General features: G+C 37.2%; 2 protein-coding genes across 2 annotated transcripts; one reads left to right on the top strand and one right to left on the bottom strand.

Moving 5' to 3' along the window:
• Positions 1 to 798: 798 nt before the first annotated feature.
• Positions 799 to 20,415, bottom strand: LOC141438944 (UDP-glucosyltransferase 2-like). The gene is made up of 9 exons (XM_074103023.1): positions 20,277 to 20,415; positions 15,539 to 15,686; positions 11,868 to 11,956; positions 9,600 to 9,792; positions 8,401 to 8,595; positions 6,980 to 7,199; positions 6,263 to 6,485; positions 3,071 to 3,290; positions 799 to 1,754 (listed from the first exon to the last, which is right to left on the bottom strand). The coding sequence occupies exons 2-9, from the start codon at positions 15,679 to 15,681 to the stop codon at positions 1,493 to 1,495; spliced, it is 1,545 nt and encodes a 514-aa protein (XP_073959124.1). The 5' UTR covers positions 15,682 to 15,686; positions 20,277 to 20,415; the 3' UTR covers positions 799 to 1,492.
• Positions 20,416 to 24,179: 3,764 nt separating this feature from the next.
• Positions 24,180 to 27,841, top strand: LOC141438943 (uncharacterized). The gene is made up of 5 exons (XM_074103022.1): positions 24,180 to 24,337; positions 24,530 to 24,601; positions 25,092 to 25,190; positions 25,751 to 25,849; positions 27,663 to 27,841. The coding sequence occupies exons 1-5, from the start codon at positions 24,247 to 24,249 to the stop codon at positions 27,710 to 27,712; spliced, it is 411 nt and encodes a 136-aa protein (XP_073959123.1). The 5' UTR covers positions 24,180 to 24,246; the 3' UTR covers positions 27,713 to 27,841.
• Positions 27,842 to 27,847: the final 6 nt, after the last annotated feature.

The following is a 27,847-nucleotide window of genomic DNA, read 5'->3' as shown; positions in this document are numbered from 1 at the left end:
TGTCGCCTAGATCCAGCATAAATATGAACTTTACGAGCATGAGAAGTGAAAAAGTTTTTTTTCACACTTGTTTGGGATTACCTGCCACAGTAAGTCTTACAACTCAAAATAAACATCTGGTGACATATCACTTCACTTGTCCTTATTGGTCATAAAGGCCAATTACCTATTCCTTTAGATATATCTTTGACGTAAGTATAGGTTGGGTCTCTATAGAATTATCTTGCTCGCATAGCAACGAATCGCAATATTACAAAAAAAAATAACAAAAAATGGAAACGAATTTAAAAACTTTGAAAATAATTTACTACTAGTTTGAAGTCAGTGCCTCAGCACGAGCCAGCAGGAGTGGAACTATAGTCGTCTACCTGACCTACATACTATATATTGGGCTACAATCACCGACAGGCACCGACTTCAAACTAGTTGAAAATTATGAAATAGGTTTGTGAAGTGGTTCCATTTTTTTTCAAATATTTTTTTTCTTGGTTTTTAGTGATTTGTAGTCAAAGTGCATCTCACAACGATTCCATTAAGCTCAAACACGGGATAGTTAGTTATATTATTTTATAACAGAGTACCAGTACCCTTGACATGGTATTAAAAATGCCAAAATCGGTATAAGTGTGCATTAAAAATTCGAGGGTTGCCCTCAATTTCTCTATCCTCAGATCCTGATTTGGTGTCAATGGGACCACCTCGGAACAAAAAACAAAAAACATTTTTGAAATTCGGCCCACAATTGGCGGAGTCATTGCGTAACAAACACAAAAAAAGAAAAAAAAACATACAGACGAATTGAGAACCTCCTCCTTTTTTGAAGTCGGTTGAAAAATAAGCGTTGCGAGAATCGTAAATTTCCATTTATTTCCCAGTAATATCTTAAAATAAGACTTCTTTCATTTGGTAGCACGACCCATAAGCAAATATTCACTATCATAGTTACTATGTATCTTTCTTATGTAAATAACTATCATTACTAGCAATTTTGATGATTTATTATCTTCACTACATTAAGATAAATACGAATACACACTATAGCTATGCACACTAATTTTATTTGACGGATAAATGTGGTGCCGTCTCCGGCTATTCGAACAAAACAAACAGAGACGGCATCACATTTTCCGTCAAATAAATTTAATCAATGGATGCTGAAACACGTAAGTTTATTGAAATGTTCAAAACTTTCCAGGGATTAAAAAATATCCCTAGGCGCTCGTGATGAATGTAGTTGTTATATTCGGTGTAATAAAACTACTACTACTACGAAAACATACACAGACTTAATCTTAGTCTTAATACTCTAGTGATTTGTAACTTCAATAAACCAAGAGCTAAAGTGCCGACAAACTGCTCTGTAGTTTGGCACAACAAATGTAAATTAAAATGTAACTCTTAGCAGAAATAAACTATTCTATCTATCTACACAAATCCCTCGGAATCCCGATGGGCACCCTATATATTAATGAAACTAGGATAGCATTTTTTATTAACTGAATTTCACTTTTGCACCAGTCCTATTAGAAAACGACCACTTTACTAATAAGAAACATATACAAATTATGGTTAATATCACAACTAATAAGTCGAGATACATCTTCTGGTACCAGGGCAGCATGAGCGCCGGGGAGCGCAGATGCGGCGCGCCGCCTGTTCTGACCACGTGCTCCACCCAGTGGACCAGCTCCTTGCCAGGAGGTACTGGCCGATCGTGAAAAACAAAAGAGAGCGCTTTAACTCTTTCACGATACCTGCAAACAAAATATCGTCATTGGGATCGGTCAGAATGTGGCGGAAACGGCCAAGTCGGCGGAAGACTCTTTGGAAAAACTAGTAAGTAATTGGGCATTTCTATCTACCGTTGTACCCTGAGTTTATCTCTCCGATTTCAAGAAAATTTGGAAGGTAGACTCAGTCCATGATTTCGAGCTGGAAAACAGGGTCTCCACTCCAGATGTGTTCCCAAAATATTGTATGGATGGATGTGTCCGTTTTGTTACACATCTTTCTTAATAATTTTCGTAACGGAACGGACACATCCATACAATATTTTGGGGACACATCTGGAGACCCTGTTTTTCCAGCTCGGAATCATGGACTTAGTCTACCTTCCAATTTTTTTGAAATCGGAGAGATAAACTCAGGGTACAACCACAAAATACAGATAGTTCAGAAGTCAATCTCCATATACCTAAGTGCGCTCGAGCAACGCACACATAGATACTGCTCACGGACACGGTATCTCGGGCCGGGTGGACCAGTGCAAGCGCGAGTGCCATCCGCTTGAGACACGCGTCTGTGAACTTTTTTGTGCAATAACGGAGCAACAAAAAAAAAAGTTATTATAACTGTTTAGTGGACGGTTGTTTAAATTAAATAATCGTGATTTTCGCCAATAACGAAATCGTCGCAAGATATTTTCTGTGACAAATTTATAATATAACAATGACATTAAACTTAAAATATTTTAGTTACTTATTAATTTATTTTTCCATTTTTCCCGTTTCATTCTCAACAATAAATCAAACAACTAGAGTGCCACAACCACGATAGTTTTTTGGTGCATAAGCCATAGTTGACAACCTTAGAGCGACCGCCGAGCGTAGGTATGAAAAGTGAAGTACATACAGGAGACTTCTGAACTATCTGTATTTTGTGTACAACGGTATAGAAATGCCAAATTATTCGCTGGTATACTTACATCAAACGCCTACCAGCTTTCTGGACATTAGAATTCGATATAACGCTTTGATAATTAAAATTGTCAGGTACAGGTAGGTACAGAACAGACCTACTTTCGTGACCAAGCGGCTTGTACCTACACGTCCCATTGCGGGGTCTCTTTAGAATGAGAATACATAAAGCACACACACACACACAATACCCCTCTCACAACCCCCCAAAAAACCACAACAACCCACCCTCCAAATAAGCTACTGGTTTACTTGGGTGGAATACTAAATTAATAATAATAATAACAGGTTTTATTTAACAATCTTTCTTACAATACAACTGTATGTTAGTAAATGATCATATACTAAATTAAATATGTATAAATATATCTCACCTGGGATTCCCAAGTATCTCAGCAATAGCTACTTTCAAATTGTCTGGGGTATCGTAATCGAGGTCAACTCTCTTGGCGTATCCCTTCTGGACTGCTCTGTCTACATTGAGGAACTGGTCTGCAAAGACTGGTATACCGATGATAGGCACCCCGAAGTGTATGGTCTCTATTTTGGATAGTAGTCCGCCGTGAGTTATGAAGAGGACACAGCTTGGATGAGCTGAAAAGATAATATATTATGTATACATGGTAGATCAGCAAATCGATTATGTCATCATTTATACACACACACACACACACACGCGCGCACACACACACGCACACGCACGCACGCACGCACGCACGCACGCATGCAAACACACACTGAATGTGTTTTCGAGATGATTCTTTATTATTGTATTGTTATTGTCTTATGTGAGGTCTAACCTAATGTGTAAAGCTACTGTTACACATGCTCGTTACTATCATGCTAGTTTTAAGTAAGTATGCTCCTAAATAAGTATGCTCAAAACAACCACTCCGATACACATGCCTTTTGAGAGAGAGAGAGAGAGAGAGAGAGAGAGAGAGAAACATTTATTTACACATATTCGATACACATAAAAATACATTAGATTGAGAGAAAAAAATAATAATAATAACACCTCACTTCACTCACTCACTCACTTTCACTCACTCACTCACTCACTTTCACTTCACTTTTGATAGCATGCTCTCTGCCAGTTCAAAGTCAGTGTTGCCACGGCAATTACCGTGTTCTACGGCTTTCAGGCCAAAAATCTCAAAATCCACGGCCTACAACTCTGTGGCCGTTACGGCTTTCGCAAATTCAACGGTAATAAATTATTTATTTATTTATAACAAATTCACTTTTAGTAATTTTTTTACATTTGCAACTCTCGTGGCACTACCAATACTAGCATGCTCATTAAGCAAACGCGTTCACACTTGTTTATTATCTTTCCCCCTTCCACCCCCGCATCAACTAGCATGCCCGAAAATAGCAGCAAATAGTACCATGTCCTGTACACATGCTAGTAGGTAGCATTTGCTCGATAGCATGCTCTCGTGCTACTAATGAGCATGTGTAACAGCTTAGTAGCCTAAGGGGCTGTTTCACCATCCATTGATTAGTGTTAACTGGCGGTTAGGTGTGATGCCGTCTCTATTCTACGACCGGATGGTAGTACCATGTCCTGTACACACATGCTAGTAGGTAGCATTTGCTCGATAGTAGCATGCTCTCGTGCTACTAATGAGCATGTGTAACAGCTTAGTAGCCTAAGGGGCTGTTTCACCATCCATTGATTAGTGTTAACTGGCGGTTAGGTGTGATGCCGTCTCTATTTGTTTTGTTCGAATAGACGGAGACGGCATCACATTTAACCGTCAGTTAAGACTAAACAATGGATGGTGAAACAGCCCCTAAGTGTTTTGTTTATAACCGTTATAACTGTTAACTTGCATGTGTTGGAAATAAACAACCATCATCACCTAGCAGGTCCACACAATTCGCCACCTTGCATCCACCGGTTGCCCCCAATTCTCACGATGTCGTCAGTCCACTTGGTGGAAGGCCTGCTATCGCTTCGTCTTCCGGTTAGTGGTCGGCACTCAAGGAATTTGTCCCACAACGATTATCTGTTCTTTTAGCGATGTGGCCCTCTATATTGCCATTTATAACGTAAATAAGAAAAAAGCTGTCAAATATTGAATTGAATCTAAAAGAATACTAGGTAGTTGTTGTCTGCGGGGTTGAAGCATTTTCCGGGATAAACATTATCCTGTGTCCTTCCTAGGGTGTCATACTACAGTCTCCTTATAAAATTTCATTTACCTACATAATGCGTGCAGATAAACCATCAGACAGACTGACAGACAGACAGACTTAGGTACGTGAGCATTTATATGATAATATAAACCAACGTCTTGAAATTGTGACATTTAAAATTATAATTTAGAAAGTGACCTTTAAACTCCGGAGTCTTGTTCTTGTCGCATTGACGTCAATATACGAGTATATGCGCTAGACTCTAGCTAGAGTCTGATCAATAAAGGAATGGACAAAAGGAAAATAGGCTCATTATAATGCACACTTTAGGAAGTCTTTTAAAAAATTGCATTTTATTAGTATACGGTCTAAACTAAATTCTAATTACAATATCGAAGACGTCAATATTAGTAATAATAATATAGTATAATTAGTTCATTAACTAATTGTTGCCCGCGACTCCGTTCACGTAGAATTCGTTTATTGCTATCCCGCGGGAACTATGCAATTTTCCGGGATAAAAACTATTATATGTCCTTCCCCGGGACTTGTACTATCTGTATACCGAATGTCACCTAAATCCTAACAATTCAACCTAAAATTTATTCCGTTGAAAACCAACACTAGGTTTCCGTATTAATTAACACCATTCTATTTACTCCGCAAATTACCATTATTGTGACGTCGTGATTGCCACAAGAGTCTAGACCAGACGATTTCAACCAGTATGCCGCGATGGCCGCGAATTGTATGCTGCATTGAAATCAAAAATAGCTCCTTTAATGAGAAAATAGTACGAAAACAATTGGCGTGTAGCGTGTGCGATTAATAAGCCTCCGGTGTCCGTTATGTTACACAAATTATGGGTATACTGTACGGAACCCTCGACGCACCAGTCCGACTTGCACTTGGCCATTTTTTACTGGTGTGCCGTGAAACTTTGATGAACGAAAAGCGTGCCGTTAAAACCAAAAGGTTGAAAACCCCTGGTCTAGAATAAAGCCCAGTTTAGACTTACAAGAAAAATAGCGCAAGTTGTACTTACATTGCGAGGCCGTAAAACGACTTTAAAGTAGTCAATTGAGCGCTGCAATGTAAGCAACTTGCACTATATTTCATGCAGGTCTAAATCTGGCTTAATAATCTTATCTTTCTCTGTGTGTTTAACAGGCAATTAATCTTATCATGTCAGTCAAGTAACTTAGAAGGCCCTGTGCGACACACGAAGTGACGCTTTATACATACCTTAACTCTAGTTCCAATATCTATGTATAATAAACACTGCAATTTTAAACAATCATTATATAATTGATTACCTGTATATAGGTACCCACCTGATTACTTGTCCGTTTCACAAGTAATTTCCATTATGATTTACAAAACTAATGACTGTATTTTGTTGTTTGTTTTCCCACGCTTACCTAAAATGCTCTGCTGAGGCGCAAAACTGACCACATGGACGTTTTTGTAAATATTATCTGGTATTTCTTCTTCTAACTTCCAAATGATGGTTTGTTTCAACCCTCCAAACAAGTCGAGAAGGTCTTTCTTTAACTTGGGGGGCATACTCCTACTTTTTAATATTGAGCCCAAACTGAAATAGATAACGCCGTATTTTGCGCTGTCCATGATTTCTTGAAGATTCTGCAGAATGAAAAGGAATGATATATAAACTCCCGCTCGAGTCTCAAAGGGTCTCATTTAGACTTCAAGTGTCTGCCAAGCGCGCTCCAGTGCGCGTGTTGCAGCAGCCGCCGAGTCGCGTTGCTCCGAAGACGAAGGGCTACGGATTAGCCCGAAACATGTCGGGCTAAACTCGATTTAAGACGTGAGTTATCCGGGTCAATATATTTACTTAATATGAGTGAGTCTCACGGTAGTTTCATGTTCAAAATTTGTCTGTCCTGACTGAATGCTCCTCTCATCCACTCAAAGGTTGACTGGTAGAGATCCCTTAAAGTGATAAGTTCGCCTTTGTACATATACTTCATTGTTTGTCAACATACATATCAGTACATACACTATTCATAGTAGGTATCTAACTTTCAAATTTGTACGTCCGAACACTCGGTGCATGAGTCCTGCTCACAATTTTGGCAGTTTTTTTCTATATTTTCTTATTTTGTATGTAGACTAACCTTAGGCAGAGGCGGCACAGTATCCTCTACGTGGTACCCACCGATGGCGACATAACTCTGCGGTAGACTGATGACATCCCCAGCAGAGACATGAGAGTTGCCCAGCATGAGGGAAGCGTTGTATTTGGCCAGGGACAACGGGGGCAGAGATCGCCCTCTGACTGCCATGGCTGAGGAGTACGCTTGCTCGTATACTCTAGTATCCATGGCCGTGTATAACCTTGAAAATTTTAATATAAATCATAGGCCTAGCAATTGAATTGAAATTCCGGTATTTTCCAAAAATGGGGGTTTCCAAAAAATTATGGTGAATTTAACGAACGTTGCATAAAAAAATCCTGCCAAATTTCATGTCTAACGCTAGCGATGTAATTCAACGGGCTAAGATAATACTAGAAAAGGTTATAATAAAGGTTAAGTTTTTTTTTTTAATTTTATAATTTTTTGCATGACTTTCTTCTTTTTTTTTCGGGCCATGTTGGTGGTAGGATCCAAACAACTGATCGGATACCACCAGTGCCGACAACAGTGGCGACGTGGCAGACCCAGGAGGCGCTTGGGGACGCTAACCAAGGTGAACCATTTCGACTGGCCGAATACCACTTAAAATCGAAGCAAACGAAGAAAATTGAGGGAGACTTTTGCTCAATGGTGGGACACTTCTCCAGACTAAACAATAATAATAATAATATAAGTACCTATAAATGACACAATATTGATAATAACTCATTCGCCGATCGCTAATAACTCAACTCCCGTATTGTGTAATAAACTCTTTACACGTTTTATAACTGTCTTTTACTATTACTAAAATCGGGGTGGGTAATAATCGGTATAACAACATTTGATATTATTTCAAAGGCTAGCAGCTTCACAGAACTTTTTTATAAAATAAACCTAACCTAACCTAACCCAAAGTACAATACAATACAATACAAAGACTCTTTATTGTACACCAGAAATAGTAAGCGATACAGAAAACAGATACACAGAAAAAATTACAAGGTAAGCAATAGGCGGCCTTATCGCTTAAGAGCGATCTCTTCCAGGCAACCTTTTACCTTTTTTAACCTTTTTTTAAAGTACGAGTACATCAAGTCGAATTAATAACAAAATAAATAAGTTTGGTTTTTAAGATAAATTGCATTATATCAAATGAAAATTATGTCACTTGTTGCATTATATCAATTGTTGTTATTAAATATCCCTCGTTACGCACCGCCCGTAACTTACCACGCTTAATGAAACGAGTAGGTAACTACCTAATAATTATCTCGACGTTTCAGCTACATAATTGCACTACACATTGAGTAGACTACTCGTGATGACGGCCACTGCAATGTAGGCGAAACGTCAAGGTAATTATTACTCATTTCGTTAAGCGTGATAAGTCCGGGTGTTGTAATAGTTAGGAGCCTTACCATTTATTGTATATAACATGTAAATACATCCAGAGTTCTTTTGCTCGCTGCACGAAAGTCATGAGGGTTGCGGTGGTGGGAGTCGACTGCGGTGCGTACGCTGGGTTTGGAGCTTCGTCCATTAGAGACAGTACTAACGCGTGGGGCTCCATCGACGAAGACCAGATCAGTGGGCAGTTGAAGACAGAGGCTAGTCTGGAAGAGGAAACCATTGAGTGCACTCGTATTGCGAAAGAGGGAGGCGACTACGAAATTCGAAAATCGGAGTTCTTACCGACCTGTCTCTATCACTCTCGTGTTAAATAATATAAGCGTCAACGGGACGGCATGATACGAAATTCGAATTTTGTACCTCGTAGTATAGGGCTAGAACGTTTATCATATAGGTATTACATATTACACAATGTTTCAAAAACAGTTAAAACTTGTCTGTAGGTATTGAAATTTTTATACTTTATATTAAAAACGAAAATTTGTCTTGGGCGAGACTTGACTGAACCACCCTTGCAAATGTTTTTCAGGATTTTTTAATTGTTGTTGACAATATTTCTCAATATTTCTTCAGACGGCCGGATGGCCAAGTGGTTAGAGAACCTGACTACGAAGCTTGAGGTCATGGGTTCGATTCCCGGCCGGTGCAGATATTTGTATGAATAATACGAATGTTTGTTCTCGGGTCTTGGATATTCAATATGTATTTAAGTACGTATTTATACTTTTTATTCGTTGCCTAGCATCCATAGTACCTACAAGCTTTGCTTAGTTTGGGACTAGGTCAATTGGTGTCAAGTGTCCCATGATATTTTTTATTTAATATTTCTCAAATCTGTACAATTTTTTTTTCAAAAAAATACATTGGAAAACCCGCCATATAGGTAAATGTTCAACTATCTGCTGAAATAAATATTTTTGAACCATTTTCTAATTAATCACAATGTTTATTGTCTGTCAAAGAAACTTGACGAGTTAGCTCATTCTCCACTAAAATAACTTTTGTATCACTGTTTATAACTCTGTGCCCATACTTGCAACCGACTTTTTCCACCAGCACCACCTCAATAGCTGGTAGTCTACTGCTTACTATCTACACTTACGGCGCTCAACCTCCTCCAACACATCTATGACTTTCGCCTCGTCTTTTGCCTGATCAACGGCCTGATCTACCTATAATATAATATAAAAAAATAAAAAATGCCTACCCAGAGTACAGTTCACTAAACATCCATTCAGCAATGACTACATCAAACCGTTCGTTCTGATTGTGCATTAGTTCCTGAACTTTATCGTGGAGGAGGGTGCCATTGGCAATTCGGTACATGAGCTGTAGCACTTCCGCAATATGAGTGGTGTTAAGCTCCTTATGGATCATCTTCGATAAATCAAAGATATCAGCTGAAAACAGGAAAGTATAGATTAGAATCTCTAGGACGGCCAAGTCAGTCATCAATCATCATCATCGTAATCATCCCAGCCTATATACGTCCCACTGCTGGGCACAGGCCTCCTCTCAGAATGAGAGGGCTTGGGCCGTAGTTCCCACGCGGGCCCAGTTCAGATCGGGAACCTCACATACACCATTGAAGTCAAGTCCGTATGTGCATTAAAGAAAAAATGGTTTACTCTTTATTTGAGAACTATAAAATGAGTTTTTCTACGGCTTTAAAATAAGCATGTTGGTGGATATCGAGTTTCTATGGCCAATGGCCACCCACGGTAGGTATACTGTCTAAATAACCGATTTGGTATAACATTGCAACACGAAACTTTTTAGGGTTCCGGAGCCAAAATGGAAAAAACGGAACCCTTATAGTTTCGCCATGTCTGTCTGTCTGTCTATCTGCGTGTCTGTCTGTCTGTCCGTCTGTCCGTCCGTGCGTTACGAGACTTGCATCTTTTCACGCGTAATGCATTTGATGGGATTTCTTTTGTTAAATAAATAATTTGTTAAATAATACAGTGCGATTTTGAAGATATGAGCAGGACCAACCCTACCGGATTCAGTTAGTTAAGGCTAGAGTTTATTATGGGTGGGCCAAAACTTTTAAGTCCTATTATTGGAAGTCCGAAAATGTTTGTCATACAATTTTACATCATAAATATAATTAGTCATAATTAGTATTTGTTACTAACGGTCGCAATCCCGAATCGTTGAAGCTCATAATATCAATATTCATCTTTTTACAAGCTTTTATTTAGTTTCACCTGTCTCGTTGTCTGTCTGTCTGTCTGTAATCAAATCTTGCCAGTTAAATTTGTAGCATCGACTTAAAATTTGGTATGCAAATGTAGTTTGGGTGACAATGCAAGTATAGTCAACAAAAAGTAGGTACAGTCAGCAAAAAAAGCTTGTATTAAATATGAAATTTTTACGGTTAGGTTAGGTTATTTGTACTACTATTATTGACATATTTTATTAAGTAATAAATTGTTTATCCGCATTAATCAAATTCATACTTACTATTTATATTCATAATATATATTTTTAATAACAAGTGGGTAAGTATATATATATATATAGTTATTCGACTTAAAAAGGATAGGTTAGGTTAGGTTAGAATCGCGTCAAGGCGCGACGCACTTAAAAACGTGAATATGAACGTGGTCCTATAGTTCCATTAGTTAGACAAATCGTTAGAGAGAAAATATCAGCCAAAATGTTTAATTAAATTGCTTATTTAAATGCTTGTTTAAATTTTTGCATAATTATGAGCAAGAATGTTCTGACAAACATTATTATGAATTCAAATATGTTCTTGGTATTGATTTTTTTTGTACATTAGTTTATAAGCTAAATTTATACCTACTACTTTTTTTTGGTCAGAGAATAAAGGCTTTATTTATTTTATTTTTATTTTATTTTATTGAAATTATTAATAAAAAAATTATGACAACTGTCTGTTATGAGTTGCGATGGTAGGTAGTCATAAAATATTATGAACCAAAATATTATGATTTAAAAATTTATGACAAGTGATGATTATAAACACAAATCGGTAGTAGAATAAAAATTCTTAGGATCGAATTTATACGAGTCAATATGGACCCATTTACCAGTATTAGTGAGATTACAATACAATACAATACAATACAAAGACTCTTTATTGTACACCAGACATAGTAAGCGATACAGAAAACAGATACACAGAAAAAAATATTACAAGATTAGAAGAATATTATGATTATGAGAGAAGATTATGGTTTTTTAAATGTCTCAAACAAAAGTACTAAATTGTTTACTAAGTAAATGGTCACTCTGAGATTAAAACTGGGAGTTTTTCTTTAAATATGACTGTGAACGATCAATTAATTAATTGCTTAATAGGAAGCCCCAACCCTGCCTATTGTTAAATTTAACTTTACAACCAAAATTCAACTTTTTCAATATTTAAATTTTCATTACTGCGGATATAGGGTTGGTTCTGCTCAAGCGCTCGTCTCCCCCGGATCGTCCTGTAAAAGTAACTTACTCGCCGGGAATAAATTAAAGTTCGAAGAGACATCAATTTGACGCAAGTTTTTTGGTGGATTCTTAATATGAATCGGGGCGATGTATCGATACCTCCTACGTATACTGGTACAAGTGACAAATTTCTGATTTTTAGTTTTTTGCAATTTTGTGATTAATATTTCCTTATTTACCTACCACAAAAAATTTGCACGGATATTCCTATTAGTTTTGGAAATAAAGTGACGTATATGAATGCATCTAACACCGTTTTGCTAATCGGTACAACGTATACTGAGGCAACCGACATGCACCACTATACGCGGCACCGATATTGTCGCGGGGCCGGGGAAGTCGAGTGTAACTGGCAGTTGCCTCAGTGTACGCGCTAGCCGTCGCTGCGTGCGGACCGTTTAAACTGTTCTACGAACACATAATTTGATAGTATATATAAAAAAAACATGTTTTGGTCTGACAATTGCGGAGGGCAAGACCACAATAGCCGTATTTCTCATAGACAGTCATGGAAACTAAATCCAATGTGAAACCTTTTCGTGATCTATTTCGCTATGATTTCTTTGGCAAATGTATGGGATGTCAACATAACATTGGTAGTACAACGGTTCCACCCCAGTACCAGTACGTGATTCAGTTTCCTCGGCTATACCTACATGTACGCGTGCTAGAAATATAACATTGCAGTATTACATTGCATTCTGGTAGTTGAGCATCCCCAAAAAGAAGGCGAAGGCATGCATGCTTTAATTAAAATGAGAACAGTAAATTTCAATATACCTACAGGTTGATAAAAAAAATCCTGTACTATACTGTAACTGTAACCCATATTAGGGCTACTGATTACTAATACGATATAAGTGGGAAAACATCGAAATTAGAAAGTCTTCTTGCGACTCCACTTCCATGCAAATTTTTTTTTTTTTAATCACAGTATTTTTCTACTTGGATCATATTAGTAATTAGTAGCCCTAATGTGGTTTAAAGTATAGTACAGGTTTTTAATAACCCCCTATACACATTTTTTTATACACACCTAAGAAATGGTACCTGGCTATGTATATGGCGAAAACGGGTAAACCGTATGAAGTTATAGAAGTTTCCCAAGACTCGGAAACAGACACAAAATTTAAATCTATTGTCAAGAAGACATTAATATATAAGGCGTATTATTAAAATTAATGATTATATCATGGATAGGGAAATTTGGAAATAATTCCGATCCGCATTGGCGAGTGCTTACTCCAAATAGCGAATTGAGAACTGTATTAAATATGTAGTTGTGCTAAATACTTGTGATGTATAGATATCACTAAAATATGATTGTAAATCTGTTTTTTTAAAATATACTTAGGTTTATTGCCAGACTCTTCTCAACAGAGGTTTTTTCGAACCGGTGGTAGATTTTTTTGACATTCATAAGTGCTTGTTACAATCTAAATTGAATAAAGATATTTTGACTTTGACTCAATATTTCATGTCAAAGCTTGGCTTAAGCAAAGTGCTAATCAGACTCGCGCACGAAGGGTTCCATACCATCTATACAACTTCATTAGGATTAGCAAAAAAATGGCAAAAAAATTACATTTGTTGTATGGGGGCCCCCTTAAATATTTATTCTGTTCTATTTTTTGTTATATATATATATATATATATATATATTATATCGACTACAGTTATACATAATCTGTGAAAATTTCAACTGTCTAACTATCATGGTTCATGAGATACAGCCTGGTGACAAACGGACGGACAGCGAAGTAGTATATAGAAGTAGGGTTTCCGTTTATACCCTTTGGGTACGGAACCCTGAAGAGGCACAAAAAGCTAAACCGTTATGTGGATACAAATGGGTTCGATGCGATATATGTATCACATGAGGAACCTTTTACAATAAAATAAGAGTACACATTTGAACAGGAATACGAATCCATTGAATGTGCTTCCATTAATTTAAAGCACTTAATACAATTACTTTTCTTAATAAAACCATTTATATTTCAAGTGAGGTTTTTTATAAAGGTATATTTCTGTATTTTGTATAGCACGCTTAAAACTTTACTAGCGGTATATTGGTACAAGTGGCATGCTAATGTTAGCGTATATTGATGCAAGTGATAAAAACGTTTATAAATCAATAGATGAAGGTAAAAGAGCATCTGTTTTATTGTTCATTGCAAGCCATATAAGTATTTCATCTAAAAATTCATATACAATATAAAAATATCGTTAGATCAGTAATCTACGCATTACGCCGTATACTGGAGCAAGTGGTAATTAGCTCAGTATACCGCACAACTACAAGATGTAAAATACGCGTATAGTAGTGTATCTGCAATTTTCTCAAAAACTATAAGAAATTTCAAAATTCCATGAATACAGGTAGAAAGCAAATATTTTCTTTGGAACCAATGCAAAATTTTGAAAAGTTATATCATCAAATGAGAAAGTTACAGGTTTTGGAACCTTTGAACAGCTCTCCTGTAAATTTATGATTATGCACTTGTACCAGTATACGTAGGAGGTGTCGGTATGTCACCTGAAATAAAGAAATACCACTGAGTATAACAAGAGAAAAAAAATATACCAATTTCGCAATTTTATGATTTAAATTCGGGTTTTATTCCGCGGACTTTGATTTTAGAGAAGCTCGATATTTCGGCACAGTGGCATGCGCCAAAATCACGAGACGACTCAACCACAATGCACAAACTTAACCTGTGGCAACCCTGTCTTCTCAGATATTTAAACTTTCCCTTAGATCTGTCTTGAGGCGGGATCCTTTCGACTGCCATAATTAAGTAACATAATGTAGTGCTTGTCATAATTTTTGTTAGTCATAATTTTTTTTTCCGGTGAAACCGTACATTTTTCATAAATTTTTAAATGGTCATCCTGTAGAACTCTATAGGTTAGGTTAGGTTTGTTATATAACAATTCTGAAAAAAAAAATGGTTTCAGAGAAAAAAAGAGTTATTTCAAACATTAAATTATGAGAAACATTACCAGTATGACTTACAATTTTCGACCGTCGATATAAACCCGTCTAGTGGCACAACATATTTGACTGCATAGCATTTTATGATTTTATTTAGTGTTGATGTCAATAGGTACAATTAAGAGAACTTGGCCAAAGAGGGCTACTGTAAACTGTAAGTAATTAGTTTTAGTTTTAGGTTTCTATTTTATTTTATGTGAGTATTTTATTTAAACAGGATAGTTTTAAGTAAATAGTTTTGATTTCATTATTTAAAAGGAATACTCTATGAGTGGTGTCAATGTCATTATATGTATAAATATTATTCAAGAAATTGATAGTAATTGCTAGCTCTGAGAATGTAGAGCTAGGTATCGTGTGCATTTATGTGAACAACGCTACATGCCATTTTCTAACTAATTGATACAATTACTATCATACCATTGTAAATCCTAGAATGCCGCCTATATAATCTATTTTCATCATCATCGTCATAATTTCGGGCTATATTCGTCCCACGGCGGGGCAGGGATTGGGATTTCGGATCGGGCACTCTCACACGCCATTGGGATTACTTCGCAGATTTGTGCCAGTTTCCTAATGTTTTTCTTCACCATAAAGCTCGTGGTAAATTTCGAATGTAACTTTACTACGCCACCACAGCTTTCGATGTGGGTAAAGTACTGAAGTTATTTTTCTATACCTCATGTCCAGCTCTCAGCAAATGTCTGACGTATCCTTCACCTAGATAACCATGACTATTAGATGGAACAGGAAACACTAGCAGGATCTTGTATCCATCACAGGCCGCTAGAAATGCCAGAACTGTCAATTCAAACTTCATTTTCACTGAAACAATGATATTTTAACAGACTTTTATTTAACCAAGTCCGACGTACGTCGAGGTGAAAGATATATTTATACTTTAGTACTTACCTTGTAATGTGTGCGAAAGTTCGAACACGAAGTGACAGCGACAAGGTACTAAAGTGTAAACATATCTTTGACCTGGACCGTACTGTTCGTACACTATGTTAATTGTTATGTAGGTACCTAGATTGTCTTAAAATTTTACAAGTCAAATTGCACTCTCTTCTAGTGACCGGATTCAATCATAAGGTTCAGATTGGTTTGTTACGGTTAACAATACAAATATAGCCAACAAAAGCACGACAGATAAAAGATAAGTTAATGTCCATCGTGAGCTACAAATAAATATAGATGTCACATAAAATTAAAACAGTCCTACAATTATGTACATATTGTGCCTTGCGACGTAAGTACATTTTACAGTCAACAAATAAAATAAGACCATCACTGGGAATCGAACCCAGGTCCTCGGTATTCCGTACCGCGTGCTATACCGCTACACCACTGTTGGTCAACGGCACAGACACGAATTTCCCCTATGCACCTCATATCTCAGCTTGTTTGTTTCTTATGTTAGCCACTTAAGCAGTGACACTAGCGACATCTATACCGTAGCCCTCATCGAGAAACTTTTCCGGCACTCCATTGGAACTAACCGCTCACCCGGACAAGAGATGTCGTTACTAAGCAATCAAATTAAGATTGTTTTTTTTTGGAATCTTTTTTGTATTTTTTATTTCAATTCCAAATTTTTACTTTTACGGTCATCCCGTAAAACCTAAATTGAAAATACAAACTGAAATATAGATGCACAGAAAAACCAGAAAAATAAGACCATCACTGGGAATCGAACCCAGGTCCTCGGTAGGTATTCCGTACCGTGAAATTCGTGTCTGTACCGTTGACCATCAGTCATTGTACACCAGACATAGTAAGCGATACAGAAAACAGATACACAGAGAAAATTACAAGGTAAGCAATAGGCGGCCTTATCGCTTAAGAGCGATCTATAGGGACGGTACGATACGAACTTCGACTTTTGAATTTAGTAGTAGCCCCTCAGCCCAGATTGCCACATTTTGCATACGTCGTATAAGAAGGCCCGAATATAATCGTGACCCAACAAACAATTTTTCGATAAGAGTAAATAGTAGCTTTGAGTCTTATAATAGCTTTATAAGGTCTACAGTAATAGTTTTTGGTGACACTATGGAGCTAATTGAATACATTAGTCAACTGACGATAGTAAAGTGATTTAATAGAAATTAGAAAAATATAATAGCTCGAAGCTGTAAAGTGGTGCTATAAGTTATCACGTTATAGATTGTAGTTGCAGCTATAGAGTGATTTTATCACTGAGTGCTCTTTTGGAGTGTCTACTAACGCGTCTTAACGCTATCGCTCTGTAAGAGTGTTATGTTTACCTTCTAGTGCTAAATGTCGCCTATAGTGTTAAATAAGCCGTAGGAAAATCCTAAAGCTACATAAAGGTTATAATGGCAATTCTAATAACTCCCAATGAGAGCGTGATATAATGGAGTCAGTGTACCCCGTTGAAACACTGTGTAGCTGTTTTAGCGTTTATGGTGCTATAAAAGAAATTGAAAGTACAGCTCTTTAAGAGCTTCAAGTTCTTTAAGAACGTTTGTGTCAACGTTACTTACTCTTTAAGCCCGTTTAAGATGTTTCATATGTAAGAGGCCCTATTATATGACCAAAAGCTGTTTAACATGATTACTTGAAGCTAAAAGTTGGAAATTAGGTTTCGATACATCTTTTTTAACTCATACAGAACTAAACTCCATTGAAAGGTGTTAATAATCATTTTAAGTGTTTAAAATCGCTGCTTTATCCTTATTATCGATGCAATAGAGATATCGGAATGATTAAGAGTTAGAAATAATAACGCCATTTTTGTTAACAAATAATAACCTTAAAATTCCAGACACATCATGGAAACTAAGTTCAATTTACTGTAATACAGCCTTCAAAAATATAAGATCTAGTGACTTTAATACTTCCATTTGAAAACCTAACCCGTTAAATTAACAATTCGAAAAAAAAATTGACCGTAGTATTTTTACTGTCTAAAATTTTAATCAAAACGTATAAATTTCTAAGGCGCTTGAAAATTGAGATGTAATATATCATATATAATAACAGAAAACTTACAACCGCAATAGTTTTTCACGTATCTACATAAAAATAATTGATATTAAAATCACGCATTTACCGTTTTTAATGTCTTTCCCGTCGCCATTACAATATTATAGCACACAGCACTCGTGTTTTGTTATTAATGACACATGTTTATTTCCAGATAGAAATATTTCTATAAAATTGAATACAAAAGAGTACCTACACTATCACGCAAAGAGTTTGTTTTCACCACTGTAGCTTTTTTGTTGCGCTTTAAGTGATATAAGAAAACGTTCTACAGGTTTCATAGAACCTTTGGCACAAGTTAAGGCTATTGTGGCTCTTTATTATGTCCTTTATAATGCAAAGAGTTTGTTTTCACCACTGCAGCTTTTTTGTCACGCTTTAAGTGATATAAGAAAACATTCTACAGGTTTCATAGAACCCTTGGCACAAGTTACGGCTGTTGTGGTTCTGTATTATCTCCTTTGGTAATATGCGTCGCTACTGTAGTACTATTATACCACTTGTTTACTACTATTGGAGTTAATTCCTTCTACTAAAGAGCCTCTAAGTGATAACGTCTGTGCCAAAATCGGACTTTAAAAGAGATATAGCGTGCTATATCGCTAATTTTTAGGTCATGCTAGAGCTATAGGATTTTAAAGGAACTATTAAACGGCGGTTATAGAGCTTATTCTTATCGCCAAATGTTAGTTGGGGACTATAATCGAGTGTGAATATTCGTGATCTTCTGATACCTACTCTATGTTCCCCGATTTTGGACCGATTTCAAACAATTTTTTTTTGTTTGAAAGGGCATACTTTTAGTTGGTCCCAGTGCCATCAGATGAGGATCTATTGATCGGGATGCTGGAGAAATTGAAGGAACTTTTCAAGTACCTATTAGAGGCATACCTATCGTGGTTTTAGTTTTTTTGTGAAACTCGCGCAATTTCTCTCGGAGAGCATCATTTTGGAGACGTTTGTCTTAGTTGAACTGAAACCAGTATTTCTTAAAAAGCGATAATCCCAGTATTGCTTTTGTGAATGCATGAACGCTATCTTTCATCGATTAAAAAAATTAAAAAGTAAAACGAACAATAACTTCGTAGCTTTACATTTTATTTCATAATTTAAAATTACCTTTTAAGTTAATTTAATTTAAAAAAGCTGCTCTCGAGCCTGCTTAGGTACCTAATCTCCATTTCCTATAATTCAGTAAAACAAAGTGCAAGTTTTTTCATATCAAGAGAGTATGTTTGAGAAAATACCTCTCGAAAAAAATAAGTCAAATTACTATCAACCACTACGGATCCAATTAAAAAAAAGCTCTGCTCAGTGCAGACCCATTTTAAACTCCGTAAACCGGTACTTTAGGAAGTTTTGGGCTACTTAGACGACCAGATGGCCTAGTGGTTAGAGAACCTGACTACGAAGCTTGAGGTCCCGGGTTCGATTCCCGCGTCGGGGCAGATATTTGTATGAAAAATACGAATGTTTGTTCTCGGGTCTTGGGTGTTTAATATGTATTTAAGTATGTATCTATCTATATAATTATATTTATCCGTTGCTTAGTACCCATAACACAAGCTTACTTTGGGACTAAGTTAATTGGTGTGAATTGTCCCGTGATATTTATTTATTTTTATTTACTTTGATAGATTGACTTGAATATTCTGACAGTTCCTAGTCTATATGTACTTGTCTTACTCACTGCTTTCTTGAAATTATCAAAATATTAGACTAGTGAGGAACAAAAGTTGCGTTTGCGCACGAAAAATTTAAAACTTGGTTTCTGTCCTAAGCGCAAGATAGAGAAGCATTGTACTAGAAACCAAGCAGTAAAAATGTTTAATAAGCTTCCCACTAACTTAAAAATGATTACAAGCTGTGTCACGTTCAGTAAAGAATTGAAAACATATTTGTTAAGAGGGTGCTTCTATAGCATTGAGGAAATATTTGCACAAGATAAAAAAACTAGTTTTTATTAATTGTACCTAATTTGTAAACCAAAGTTATGTACATCGTCCTAGTCATATACTTCTATTATTAAGTGCATGTACTATGTAAGTTCAAACACAATCACTGTATTGTTCATGAATAAATAAATAATATATAATAATAATAATAATAATTTAAAATGGTTATAAAAACGCAAATATTCATAGCTCTTATCTACGAATAAATTAGAGCTCGTTTGAGCAAATGAAGCAAAAAGTTAGGTAATTTATGAAGGTAGGTATATTACTGCCAAATATGGTCTAAAAAAATAAGGACATGGCGTAAAACTGTTTTCCAAAGTAGCCCCAGTATTTTAAAGTAACCCCGTTTAATACTTTAAAGTTGTAAACACGTGTTGTAAAAGATAAATTATTCCCGTAAATAAGTATTAACTGCTTAAATTCTTCCACTTATAAACAAACGTACCTGTCGATTTCGATGGCACGTACAGTAAATTTGTATATAGAACTACTGGAAAATTTTCATTAACTCCTCATGCTAGACGGGTCTAATCTGTAGAACTTCAACTATAGAACTGAAGAGGGTAATCAACGTCACACGAACATTGTAACTGCCATTTTAAGTTTGCAATCTTACTAATTATGCAATTCTCTAGCTCACGATCACGAAGTACCTATCACAGGAGGTAGACGATTAAAGGCAAATCCGGACATGATTGCTTGAAATTTACCACGAGCAAACAAAACAAACAAAACATGCTGCCAAAACAAAACAATACAAACAACAAACAAACACACAAAACAACAAACACACACACAACCACACAAACATGTCGCTGCTGCTGCAAGGCTGACAAAACATGTCGCACTATAAATTGTATGTAAACCATCTTCTTGTACCTACCATGTTTGAGCAAATAACAAATGGTGAAGGAGAACATCGTGAGGAAACCTGCACAAAACTGCGAAGCAATTCAACAGGACAGTACCGGGACCATAGAATGGCCATTTTTATGGGCATTTTCACTAAAACATGTACCAAAGTTAAATATTGTCAGTTTTGTGACGTTTTATTCCATATTAACTGTAGGGGAAAATCGTCACAAAACTGACAACTTTTAACTTTACGCCCTTGCTAGGTACATGTTATATTGAAAATGCCCTTAAACCGTGGTAAAACACATTTTTTAGTTCACAAATAGAGAGTAAGTAAACCATTTTTGAGAGGTTCCGGAGCCAAAATGGCAAAAACGGAACCCTTATACTTTCGCCATGTCTGTCTGTCTGTCCGTCCACGGCTTAGCTCAGGGACTATCAATGCTAGAAAGCTGTAATTTTGAACGGATATACATATATAGGTAAACTGGTACAATTAAAAATTAAAAAAAAAAATAAAGTTACCTACTGCCATAGACGTAAGTGGGGCTGATTTTTTTTCTCATCCAACCCTATAGTGTGGGGTATCGTTGGATAGGTCTTTTAAAACCATTAGGGATTTAATAAGCCGATTTTTCGATTTAGTGATTTTTTTGCGAAATATTCAACTTTTAAGTGCAAATTTTCATAAAATCGAGCGTCCCCCCCCCCTCTCAAATCTAAACCCGTGGGTGGAAAAATACGACATCCTTAAAAAAATGTTACTTGATTTTTTCGTAATGGCTACGGAACCCTATTTTGGGCGTGTCCAACACGCTCTTGGCCGGTTTTCTTTAATGCACATACGGATTTAACTTGAATTGTGTGTGTGAAGTTCCCAATCCGCACTCTGAGAGGAGGCCTGTGCCCAGCAGTGGGATGTATATAGGCTGGGATGAATAAACTATGGATGAAAATCACGAAAGTTTAAAATTTAGACGTCGTACCCCCTCCCATGGTATGGGCAGGGGGCAACGCTTACAAAATGCAAATTTTACAAACTAGGCGAGTGAGGTGTCATTTTCTATGTATTTTTTGCGCTGAATCGAATACTTATGGGATCAATATTTTGAGAGATATAAGGGTTTATAACGTACTTACCTATAAAACAAAAGAATGTGGGGGTGATTTTTTTTCTCTACTAACCCTATATTGTGGGGTATCGGTGGGTATAGGTCTTTTAAAAACATTGGGGGGTTGCTACCCCACACTATAGGGTTGGATGAGAAAAAAAAGTCACCCCCACATTACGTCTATGGGACGTACCTACCCTAAAAAAAAATATTTTAGAATTTTTTATTGTACCATTTTGTCGGCATAGTTTACATATAAGTATATCCGTGCAAAATTACAGCTTTCTAGCATTGATAGTCCCTGAGCAAAGCCAGACAGACAGACAGACAGACATGGCGAAACTATAAGGGTTCCGTTTTTGCCAAATTGGCTACGGAACCCTAAAAAGCTTGTAATAAAAAAAACTTATGTGACGTGATTAATGCAAACTACCATTTTTTACTGCATTCGACTATTTCTTCATCGCGAGTTTATTATTATTTCATATAGGTTCAATTGTATTGTCTGCTTCTATCATTTACCTCCCAACTTCCCACGAAACCCCAAATTTGATTAATTTTTGTTATTTTCTGTTAATTACGTATTATTCACTATCTTGGGTAATTTTAGAACTCAAAATAACACGACGACACGCACGTATTACGGCGTCAGCATGACAACAACATTTGTTTTTTTTAATAGCCTATATTTACCCACAGCTGGGCCTCTCATTTCTCCTTCCACTCCTCTCTGGCTTCGGCAAAATGTCGCCAGTCTGGCTGGAATCGCTCCAAGTCAACCCGCCACCTCCTTTTAGACCTAACCTTTGCTCCGGCGCCATCAGTGGTGATTTTAGCCGAGCGATCCAGATGCATCCGGCAGACATATCCTGCCCAATCCGCCCAGTAAAAGTCCTGAGAAAATCGAAGTTCGTATCGTACCGTCCCTCTCAATTTCGTATTAAATAGTATAAGTGCCAGATCAGAGGGACGGAGCGACACCAACTTCGATTTTCATAGTAACCCCGTTTCCCGTTAGTTTGTATTGAAAGTCACCTGCATTAATATCTGCCACTAATAGAGCGTATAAAAATATCCTACGAGCCCTAGAAATAGAGCCATATTAGACATTTATGCATACTTTGTTATGTCAAATATTAGTGCTGGACAGCTGATTACCATTGTACGTCGGTGCCTAACATAAGTATCCACTTTCCTATGCAACTACTATGGAAAAATGGATACATTAAGTTAGGGAAGCGACCGTACAGGTAGACCAGCACAATATAAGTTACTTTTCACACCGCACCTGCTCTACAATGCCTAATTATAAACCTTTCTCAAAGTAAATCATTATAGCCCTTTGCTTTCGCCGGGGCGTAATGTTGTACTGAATCTCATTATAACCCGCTGGTTAGTAATGTGATTCTCACTCTCATAGTTCTTATTGTTATGCTTTTAAAGTCTAATTTCTTCAAAATCGCACGGCCTACAGCCTGTACAGCTCAGCAGCTTAGCCCCGCGGGCGGCCCGCGCCGCGCCGAATATCCGAATAATCCGTCAGTTAAATTAGCAGTTTTTTTTTCTTTTCTGTTGTCAATCAAACAAAATATACAAATACGAAGCGCGTCAAAGTTCGAGAGTGAGTAGCGTCACGCAGAACTGGCTATATCTTCATGATTTTTATGTCTTATTAACTTTCTGATACCTACTTAAGGTCACAGCTCACGGCACCTGACCAGCACCGAATCGCCTCGAGCGGTTAGTATTCTTCATATGGATTTGTATGAGTATACGCTCACTACATCAACTCCGTAGCGTCACCAGATCGCCTCACTCGCGAGGTTGCCACGCTCTGACAGCGAGTAGACCACTCGGTGACAGCCCGCTGCTCGCGGCCATATAGTGACTACTAGGAAATTCGTTGCGTTGTCAACGCGGCGTCCACCCGTGGACCAACTGTTGAAAACGAGTGGACGCCGAAAGTCGAGGCGGTGCTGGTCGGGTGCCGGGTGGCTCTAATGTTCTATGACCTTTAATCTTACAGTCTTACTGACGGGTAGTTCTAGCAGCGTCTCGACCTCGAACGCTATCGTTTCCTGTCGCATATATATATTGAAGAAATGAGAGACCGTAAGCAAGGGTAAAGTAAGTTTGGATCATCTGGTCTTTAAGTGCTTTGATGTTGCAAAAACAGCATGCTAATCCTTCTAATATCACGTCATAAAACCAAAAATATTGACCAAATCCAATGATATGAATCAGTGTTTAATCCTAATCAGATTAACTGTGATTATTTTACTCGCCTACGTAATTTTATTAACCCATATCCAGATTATTTCAAGAGCCTTGCTCATAAAGATAAGTTTAATTAATATATCATGGCATATAAAAGCATGGGATTGGCTGAAGAATATTATTCCATAGCTTTCAATAGTCTTGTTTGAACCAGAATACTTCTAAATCACAATGAAAACCATTTTGGTGCTCCTCGGTGTTGTTAGTCTGGTCTATGGAAGAAATTTGGGGAATCAGCTAGCCCTGAAAAACCACCATAGATGTAAGTATCTGTACTTTATGATTTGAAAAGGAGTTGGAGGAACTGCATGAACACATTTCTTGCATAAACACAGCTATAATATCATATGTTCGGGGGTGAGCAAAGTAATGTTTTAGTTCATTGATATGGACCTCCGCAAAGTAACGCCTGATTCAATCAATTACCTACCTATATTATTTTTTAATTACCTAGATGGATTTGGACTGAAACGCTGCGTCAACATGTGGGACGACGGCTGTACCAATGGACAACTTGGCGGAGCAGGTAACATCATAACCCGTAATAATCCAGTAGTTCCCCCTTCGTAACCCTTTCTCAATAAACCCCTTGACCCACCAACCTCAAATTTCGTTTGTTTTCGATTGGTGTCTGTACAGTCGAGTTCATAAACTTGTGAGCAAAAATTTGATCAAAAATATCTGAACATGCTTGAACATAGGTACTTCTACGCCGTTAACGATAGAGTCGTGTTTAGATATTTTTGATCAATTTTTTGCTCACAAGTTTATGAACTCGCCTGTACCTAAACTTTTTCTTGACTGTTTAAGTAGTTCCACTTGAGTTGAAGTGAATGATAAGAACATGCGAATTTTGATATTTACTCATTCATTCTCCTTCTGTGCACACTGCACGTGCACTAATCAGTTCTTTTTGTAGCTGTGTGTGTAACCATTCACTTCTCGTGGCACTACCTATCCGTCAGTACTTTGTGGATACTTATATTTGTAATGTATGTAACTAACTTCTATTTTAGGCAGCGACGACTACTACCTTGGGGGCAGTTTCAACCCTGGCAAGCGGTGCGTCAACATGTGGGATGACGGCTGTACCAACGGCCAGCTGGGAGGATCAGGCGAGTCATGATTATCACTAGTTAGAGATACTTGGCGCCGGCGGGCAGCGGAGCACCGAGCGTGCTCTCTGTTAATTAAAAATGCAGTGTCTCGGTCTTTTGTGAACTGACCCTTACGACTTCTCCTATACCTTTCCGCCTCCGCAACCATGCCCGACGCGCTACAATACCGCAGCAGTGAAGTTCATCCCGGAAGTCGCAGATTCACATCCGGCTCGAAGGACTATGTTCGATTTGTCACCGTAGGTAGAGGCTGGAATTGTTTACTGAAGAAATTTCTAATTAAATACACGATTGAAAATCAGTAAGTTGATCAGGTAGAGAAAGCAAAAGGGAAGAGAAAAAGTGGCAGTAGTGCCAAGTTAGTTATTTTGTTTGGGGTTGCCAATACATTACTTAGGGGCTGTTTCACCATCCATTGATTAGTGTTAACTAGCGGTTAATTGTGATACCGTCTCCGTCTATTCGAACAAAACAAATAGAGACGGCATCGCCTTTAACCGTCAGTTAATACTAATCAATGGATGGTGAAACAGCCCCTTAATGCCTTTTAATTTCAGGTGGTGATGATTATTACCTAAACGGGGGCTTCAACCCGGGGAAGCGCTGCGTCAACATGTGGGATGACGGTTGCACCAACGGACAACTCGGCGGTTCAGGTAAACAAAACGGGGAACAGTATTTTTTTGTAACCATCATCATTTATATACCTACTGGAAATTGTTGCAACAAAATATCCAACTATAACCATTTTCAACCTTTAAGGAAACTATATGTCTAGATTGTGTTAATTTAAGTCTGCTCACAATTCTGTATAAGACTGTTTCTTATCAATAAAAATAATAATAAAAAAACGCAGTCTTCGTCTGCGGAAAGTTCGTTCATCACTATCTCGCGAGAACTATGAAATTTTTCAGGATAAGCAGGCAGGTTTAAAAGTATGTACTTACCTATAAAATGTAATATTAAAAGTAAGTACCTAGTCTATAAGTGTATAAAAAGTAGGCAGTACCTATCCTATATATATGTTGATCCAGGGCCCAATCGCATAACAAATTACAAGCAAATAGTACCTATTGGCGAATTTCAATACAAAATCGCTAATACTAACTATTAAAGTCAAAGTCAAAGTCAAAATATCTTTATTCAATTTAGGCTATAACAAGCACTTATGAATGTCAAAAAAATCTACCACCGGTTCGGAAAAACCTCTGCTGAGAAGAATCCGGCAAGAAACTCAACGAGGTATATATATTTTTTTTAAAACAGATTTACAATATTATTAAATGATATGTATACATCACAAATATTTAACACAACTTTATTAGAACATGAAACTACCGTGAGACTCACTCATATTAAATATAATGACCCGGATAACTCACGTCTTAAATCGAGTTTAGCTCGACATGTTTCGGGCTAATCCGTAGCCCTTCGTCTTCGGAGCAACGCGACTCAGCGGCATGTCGAGCTAAACTCGATTTAAGACGTGAGTTATCCGGGTCATTATATTTAATACTAACTATTAGCTTGTAATTTGTTATTAATTAATTTGTTCTGCAATTGGGCCCAGGCAATAAATTAGATAATTGTGCCAACTTTCATCCAAATCTTCAACCCGATTACTTGATTGAGTAACAAACAAAAAACATCTTCATGAACTTTCTGACTACAATAAGTAAGTATATAAGTATTAGTAGGATTGTTTTGTGGACAGTCATTAGGTAGGTACCCTCATTAAGTACCTAACTTTTTAACTTTACACTACTTGTTCATTTTATGAAACCTTTAGCTGTGATAGTTTTCCTTTCCTTCAACAACTACAATAGGTAAGTACCTACTTTTCATTAGATATTTCGTCGCTACTTAGAAAAAATCTCGTATCTAAAATCACATACACCTTGACATAATGTTCATAAAGTCCACTAAGAAAAATTATCTATTTTGAGGTACGAGTTTTGTTTAAAGTAGTGACGATTTGTGTAATGCAAAATACAATCACAGCTGGGCTGGGATAACTTGATATAGCGCCGGCTCTAGCTCATGATCAAGGTAGAGTGAAATTGTCTATTCTACACCGCTTCCGCGCCTCTCAAAAGGCACGATCTAAATTTTATTTTGCACTAGAAAATAGAAAATGGCGTCCCTTGCTCTCTCTCTGGTGGGCTACTACGAAACTCGAAGTTCGAATCGTACCGTCCCTCTTGCCCTCGTATTAAATAGTATAAGTGTCAGAGGGACCGCACGACACGAACTTCGAGTTTCGTAGTAGCCCAGCTGGCGCCTAGACCGACCGCCCCTATTGCTTTCAGCTTTCAGCCTTATGGCTAGCGCTGGCTTCCCTTTAACACAGACCGCCTAGAGTTCAATTGCCATAGTCCTTTCTATTTTTATTTCGTGCTACGGAGGAGAGGACTGTCGATTGTTTCTTGCGCTTCTTTTTCATTCACTAACAACAGATTTTGTTTTCAGGAGGGGACGACTACTACCTTAATGGAGGGTTTAATCCCGGTCGCCTTTAACCAGCCCACTAACATTGCTTTCTTCATTCATTGCTTGTTAAGATGTCTTCAAAAACTAGTTTTTTTTTATTTTGTATTACAATTAGAAAAGTGTTACCTACATTCGTCTAATTAAATTTTTATTTGCAACTCCAC

The sequence above is a fragment of the Choristoneura fumiferana genome, chromosome 20 (assembly GCF_025370935.1).
Source record: "Choristoneura fumiferana chromosome 20, NRCan_CFum_1, whole genome shotgun sequence".
NCBI classification, from domain to species: Eukaryota; Metazoa; Arthropoda; class Insecta; order Lepidoptera; family Tortricidae; genus Choristoneura; species Choristoneura fumiferana.
Note: the sequence above shows the minus strand (reverse complement) of the source record. Positions and strands in the feature narration are given on the sequence as shown.